The 6,981-nt window shown below is 45.4% G+C and overlaps 1 protein-coding gene across 5 annotated transcripts in view; it reads left to right on the top strand.

The window, feature by feature from the left end:
- Positions 1 to 420: 420 nt before the first annotated feature.
- CSNK2A2 (casein kinase 2 alpha 2) overlaps positions 421 to 6,981 on the top strand; it is a 35,529-nt gene continuing 28,968 nt past the window's right edge. For 4 of the 5 annotated variants that reach the window (XM_033127435.1, XM_033127432.1, XM_033127433.1 and 1 more), the window contains exons 1-2: positions 751 to 894; positions 1,658 to 1,769. In XM_033127435.1, the coding sequence (XP_032983326.1) occupies positions 791 to 894; positions 1,658 to 1,769 (216 nt within the window). In that variant the 5' untranslated portion in view covers positions 751 to 790. Of the gene's footprint in view, positions 895 to 1,657; positions 1,770 to 6,981 lie in introns of all 5 variants that reach the window. The other variant, XM_033127431.1, reaches the window with a different exon arrangement.

The raw sequence follows: 6,981 nt of genomic DNA, 5'->3' as shown, positions 1-6,981 counted from the left end.
AGAGCGAGTCATCATCGGAGAGGGACTTGATGGGAACAGTTTGGGTGACAGGAGGTCAGCACAGGGTCCGTTCAGTAGGGAGGTCGGGGTGAGTAAGCTCTGGACGACTACAGGGTGGAGGGCTTAGGACAGGCGTCTCCAGGACAGTCCTGAAAGGGTATACGAGGGGTGAGGCTCTTAGGCAGCAATCTGTGGGTGGGGGAGGCCCTGTGAGCTCGTCCCGCCAGACTGAGGGTGGAGAGCTTTAAAAGTGGGGGTCTGGGCGGCGGGAGCCGGGGGCGGGGCCGAGGGCGGGACCAGCACCGCACGGCGGGTCCCCCCGCGCTGCAGGGGGCGCTGTGAGCCTGGGCGGCCCCGGGCCGGGCGGTGGCCGCTCCTAGTGAGCGCGGCCCTTTTCCGGGTTCCCTCCTCCTCCTCCTCCTTCTTCTCCTCCTCCTGGTCGCTGCCGTCGCTGCTGCCCCTTTCCCGGCCGGCGGCTGCCGCTGCTGGTGCTGCCGCCGCCGCCGCCGCCGCCTTGGGGCCGCGAGCCCAGCGGAGGCCGCCGCGGAGCGTGAGCGCCGCCCGCCCCACCGCCCCGCCGGCCGCTCCAGGGCCGGGCCGGCTCGGCCGGCGCCCCCCGCGCCCCCAGCCCGCCCGCCCCCGCGGGCTCGGCCTGGCGTGGCCGCCCGCCGCCGCGCTCCTCCTCCTCCTCCGGCGCCCCGCGGCCCGCCGCCTGCTCCGGCCGCCGCCCCGCGCCCCTCGCCGCGCGGCCGCCCTCGGCGCCCCGCGGCGCTCCCCGGTCCCGCCCGCCATGCCCGGCCCGGCCGCGGGCAGCAGGGCCCGGGTCTACGCCGAGGTGAACAGCCTGAGGAGCCGCGAGTACTGGGACTATGAGGCTCACATCCCGAGCTGGGGGTAAAGCAGCCGCCGTCCCCCGCCGGGTCCTCTCCCCCCCACCCCGCCCGGCCGCTCCCCGGCGCAAACCGCACTCGCCCCCGGGCGGTCTGGCTGCCCGCGGGCCCCTCTGCTGGTCCGGCGTGTCCTCGGATCTGGGGTGGGAGGCAGAGCCTTGCCCTTGTCTCCCTCTCCCTGCCGTGCCCCCCCCCCCGGACCCCAAGGAATGCTTTCTCTCTGGGGAGAAGTGTTGGGTCCAGGGCCTGGTGGAAGGGAGGGAGCAGCCCTTCTCACACGTTTGGCTTTTTATTGGGGTGGGAAATCAGCAGCTGTCCTCTTGAGCTATTCGAATTTTCTGCTTTTTTAGTTTTTTTTGAAATGAGGCTGGGTGGGAGGAAATTTTTAAAAGACGTCCAGATACTCAAAGCTGGCGCTGTCTTAAGGGTGTGAAATAGAAGGCAGGTGTCGCGGCGCGCCGGGCAGAGGGCTGCCCTCGGAGCCTCCGGGGTAGATGCTTTGCTCCCCCGTCTAGATTGGCACCGAGCAGTGCCTTCCTCCTTCATCTCCACAAGTTACCAGGGACCAATTAGGTGAGGAGCTCTGAGCAGAGTGAAAGGAGCCAAGTTTATGTTGTGGCGTTCTTTTAGGGAAATGAGTTGTGGCGTGATGGATACACATGTCCAAGTGCTTGGTTTATAGAAGTAGCTGGATGGGGATGTAGAGTGAGCATAGGCTTGGTTAATCCCAACTCCTGGCATTGATGTTTCTCTCTTGCCTTTTACAGTAATCAAGAAGATTACCAACTGGTTCGAAAACTTGGTCGGGGGAAGTATAGTGAAGTGTTTGAGGCCATTAACATCACCAACAATGAGAGAGTGGTGGTAAAAATTCTCAAGGTGAGTGTCTTACGAGTGGCATTACATTTTTTACCCCCTCCACAGGTCAGAAGGATACAAATTACCCCAGCCACATTCTAGAATGAGCAATTCAAGCTCCCATTTTACGTATCTTCTGTCTGATGTACCCCCACTACTCCTCCCACCCTATTTTCCTGTGAACTTTCAAGAAAATACGCGGACCTGTTTCAAATTGAGGCAGGATCGCTCGGCAGCATCCTTGTTGGAAATGTATTAGGTTGGTGCAAAAGTAATTGCGATTTAAAAGGTTACAAATACTTGCAAAAACCGCAATTTTGCACTAATCTAATAATTACAGCTCCCAAAGTGAATATTCTGAGGGGGCTCCACTTGTTACAAAGTAAGTAGGTGTTCAGAAGAAAGAATAGCCTTTCCATGAAGATCCATCATTCCAAGGGCTCCTTGAGCACTATTTGGTTACTCTTGGTGCCCTTAGTTATCCCAGAAGGAATGTTGGAAAAAATGGGAGCTGCTCCAAAGATGAGTTTGCAGCCTGAGTAGAGGGAAACATCTCAGTGGATAATCACTTGTTTCTTCTTCTTTGGCAACAGAAGTTTCAGGTGGGTAGGTGTAGTGAGCCACTAGTGCCAGAAGGTTCATTGTTGATTATCAGCCAGTAGAAGTGAAATTGGGAGCAGTAGATGAGTGCACTTTTCACTGCTGAAATAATAATTGGAATAAAACAGTCTTAGTGTTTGGTCGAGTAGCATGTTGGACCTTTTGTCGTCTCTTAGATGAAGATACGATCTCTTTTTTCTTTTTTTGAAGACATGATCTTAATGAGCGTGAAGAGTTGGCTAAATTTTCCTCAGGTAACTGATTGTGTAGCTTTAACCATATTTTATAGGTTGTCCTAAAAAGTAATTATTAGAATCTGTGAAGTGTCCTCAGCATTGCCAGATCATTTAATATGTGTGCATGTAATTTATGAAATATTGAGAAGACCAAAGAGTAATCTAAGCACTTCTACAGGTACAAGATTTCCAATGTGGCCATTTTACAGAATTTTCTGTGAATAAGAATTTGGGGTTGAAACACTTTGTGTCTGAAGGATGGAGTTAGGGTAGCTGTGTCCCTGTTTAATATGAGAGGTCAAGCTTATACTGTCTGAAAAATCACCTTTTAGAAAACTGATCAACTCTTAGTACCATCCAAGCCTAGTGATGAAGAAGCAGAGTTGCAATAGAGAGAAATAAGTTCTTCGTACTGTCAGAAACACGGGGGGTAAGAAGTGAGAAACTGATGTTGAAGATGTGGTGTTTGACTCCCCTCTTCCCTAAATATGAATGGTACTTACAAAGTCACATGGTCTTTACAAATGTAAATATTTAAAGAAATGTTCCTTTCAGAGAGGCCACCTGGGGAAATCATACAATTTTTTTCCTTTGTACATTAGTGTAAATGTTTTTAGTATAAGCTGCTTAAAATCTTTCTAGGAAGTAAGCAAGGCATAAATGAAATTAGAAATATCTGTATTCTGTTGCTGTGCATTCAGAAGAATGAACTGCTTACTCTAAAGCAAATCCGGAAAATTGTCTAAAGTTTTTAGAATACATGCAATTTCCTGTGGTCTTTTTTGAAAGGAACAGTGTCCAGGTGTACACGTAAGTAACAGTACATTCATTTAGGAAAGTGTCACATTGCTCTTCAGTCATTCTTCTAGAGAACTTTATGACGTCAGTTGCCGGGTAGTTTTTTTCCCCCTGTTATAGAGATTCTCAGGATGTATTTAGGGAACCCAATATGGAAGCTTAAAGTTATTTTTATGGACAAAAAACCTAAGCACAAAGAGCCTCATCTAACATCACCATGTTGGAATGACCCTTGGCCAGAAAGCCTGTTTCTTATTTTCTTCTGTCTCTTACTGCTCATTTTAGCATTGGATTGTAAAGTCTTAACATCGAGCACAGAGTAAGTTCCAGTGTTCTGGAATAAGACTTGGGAGGCCGCTTTGGTGCTCTAGTTAATGAGCACCAAAAGTGTTTTTTGTTTCTTTTTGATGCAAGTTCTTTCCAGGGTGCAGCCTGAACGACCTGTTTCCACTGGTGAGAACTATACTCACTTCTCTGTTTTTCAAAGCCCTGTGGCATTTCTATCCAGATTGCATTCTGTCTGAAGGATGGAGTAAGAAACTCCTAATGGTATCATTGTGGTTTTCTTATTCTGACAGGCTGGATTAAAGTAGATTTAAAATATTAAAAACAAACAAACAAACAGGGTCTTTATCCAAAGTTGTGCTCCTCTATTCCTATATTTTGAAATTATGACTAATATCCGCTGTTGTGCTATTTGGTCATAGGGAATTAGGTCCTTAACAGAGTACTAGCTGCTCATGATTTGGAGGAATCTGGAAGAAGCTTCCTCTTTATGTACTATATTTCAACTGCAGGAAGGAACTTATGTATTAATGTGCACATAGCAACCGAGATGGAAGGTACATTCCTTGAGGACAGGAGCTGCCTTCCTTTTTCATCAATAACATTTCCAGTCAATCCTTTCCAATATATGAGAGTGGTGAGTTGATGAATGACCACAGAGCAATTTTTTTATATCATTTAATTTACATCATTAGATTTCTAAGTATTTTATTGATGATAACATATTGGTTATTAAGAGGTTTTAGGAATTTAGAAATGGGTGAGCAAAGTTTTACTGTCAAGTGAACTTCAAAGGCTGAAATCTTAAAAGAAAACTTGACCAGTCAGTAGGGTGATTGGTTGTATCTTTTTTGACAGAAGTTGTTTTGATGAGTAAAGAGGGAAATGAGGGGGGATGGTAAGGGTTAATACAGCAGGGCGGAAAGCCACTTTAGTGCCTAAAGTTTCATCTTTTGATTCTGAAAAATCAATTTTTCAGTTCCTTTGTAGTACCTCTTAGGAAGGTGTACATAGAGATAAAAGCATTTGGCCATTTTGGACAATTGGTAGCATTTTGTGAGTGCCAGCTGTGTGTGCATTTTAGCCCTTCTAGGGGTCCTTGAGATCCTTTAAATTATTTCCTGTATAGAAGTTAAGAGCAATCCCATATTTTAAAAAGCAAGACCCAGAGAAAGCATGTGGTTTGCTCAGAATCACGTGGTCGGGGTGAAAGCACGAGGTTGAGGACCCTCTATTCCTGTCATGGAGTCGTGAGCATGAGGGGCCAAGTTAGGACATTGGCTGGATATTTACCTTCTTGATGTACTGGGAGGATAGCTGATCACTCACAAGAAGTCAAATCAATTTGTTTCTAGTGGGTTTGGGAGCTGTTCTTCTGTAAGGAAATTCTTGACTTTGGTGGGTTGCTAGTTGAAGTGTGGAATAGATGAATACCGGGAGAGCTGTATGACAGGTTCTCTGATTTGTATCCACAGCCCCATGCTTAATGCATAAGTGAAATGTTACTTTGTTTTCTTGGTTTGAAGCTTTAACAACGGGTGGTTTTTCTACTTTTTTAACCTATACAGTTCCTCCAAGTCTCATCATGATCACCTGCCAGATGTTTTTGGTTAGCAGTTTTATCCCTTTAATATATTGGAGTTTTTTTGGAGAGTGAACTATGTGTGAAAAGAATATCTTGATATGAAGTACCTGTTTTCATGTGGAGAGCATGGCTATCTACATAGCTTCTAGAGCCTAACTTTCGGATCTGCCATCTCATAATCAGGGTGTGGAAGAAGTGCTGTAAGTGGAGGGCAGAAGACTTGGAATCTAGAAATAGCTTCATTTATAGCCACTTGACTGTGTTCCCATCTCTAAAATGGGTGTATGTGTTACCTTTCTTGTTTAACTCACAGCGTTGTTGGGAGAATGAAATGAGGTATAGATAGAGGAAGTGTTTTAGTAATCTACAAAGCGGTTTTCTTTCCTGGGAGAGTATGGCATGGAAAATAGACGGCCTGGGCCAGACATTAATTCCAGTACTTAGAAGCTCTGTGATCTTGAGCAATTATTTAAACTGTGCCTCAGTGTCCTGTAAAACCGCATTAAAAATACTCATCTCAGAGTACTATTACATGTAGATTAAAATGTGCTTAAAACTGCCTGGCACTTAGAAAGCAATAAAACACAGTTATGATAACAGTATTTCAATTAGGCCAAGTGAATGATTTTAGGGGACAGAACTGATAGTAGAAAAAAAGGATGGTACCATTCTCTCGATGAGTTTCAAAAGGCCTGCTGTGTGCCTCACCTTTTCATATTTCAAAAAAACTTTTAAATCCTGAGAATAAAGTTACCCTTAAGAAGCTGATAATGTAATTGGAAAGATGAGACTTGAAAGATTAAGGGAAAAATTGCTGTGAAAAAAGAACATTGCTCGGATAATGTTTATATTTAGGTCAGTTCCAGTGGAACCCTATTTCCCCAAAAATAAGACCCAGCCGGACAATCAGCTCTAATGCATCTTTTGGAGCAAACATTGATATAAAACCCCGTCTTATAACAAAATAAGACTTGGTCTTATATTAATTTTTGCTCCAAAAGATGCATTAGAGCTGATTGTCCGGCTGGGTCTTATTTTCGGGGAAACACAGAATTTAGAGATACTACCAAAATAATAAATGCCATCATCCAGGCTGAACTGTCTTCCTTACTTTATCCTACATTCCTGGCAGCCAGTGTTCCAGGTAGTTATTTATTGCAGATGATGAAATTTATCTTAGTGGGGCAATTTTTGCTTTGGTTGTGGAATAAAAGTAAACCCAGATTTGAAAGATCTGAGCTATAGTCCTGCCAGTCTTGAATTTATCCATTCATTTGAAATGAAAAGAAATTAAAATGGGACTTTCCTGTTAATAGTTGCTGAGGTTTATTGGGGTCATAGTTCTTATCCCTTTGGTAGATGTTAGTTTATATATTCAGTCATAATTAAAGGCCAGTAGTTGAAATCATTCTTAGATCTGGCTTTTTAAAAAGTGGCTCAGATTACTATCAGCTTTTGTCTTTCCACGCATCCCATCTCTAAATTTGTCTTTTGTTTTAAAATTTGTAAGTGTTGGTAAATAGGGAAAGAGAAAATGTACCCTACTCTTGGATTACGTTGAACAAGGTTCTCCTGAATAGCTGGGATTCTTCACCTTGTAGGCAGAAACCTTCTGAAAAGATCTCCCTCCCTCCCTCCCTCCCTCCCTTCCTTCCTCTCTTCCTCCCTCCCTCCCTCCCTCCCTTCCTTCTTCCTTTCCTCCCTCCCTTCCTTCTTCCTTTCCTCCCTC

Source organism: Rhinolophus ferrumequinum, chromosome 15 (assembly GCF_004115265.2).
Source record: "Rhinolophus ferrumequinum isolate MPI-CBG mRhiFer1 chromosome 15, mRhiFer1_v1.p, whole genome shotgun sequence".
Lineage (NCBI taxonomy): Eukaryota > Metazoa > Chordata > Mammalia > Chiroptera > Rhinolophidae > Rhinolophus > Rhinolophus ferrumequinum.
Note: the sequence above shows the minus strand (reverse complement) of the source record. Positions and strands in the feature narration are given on the sequence as shown.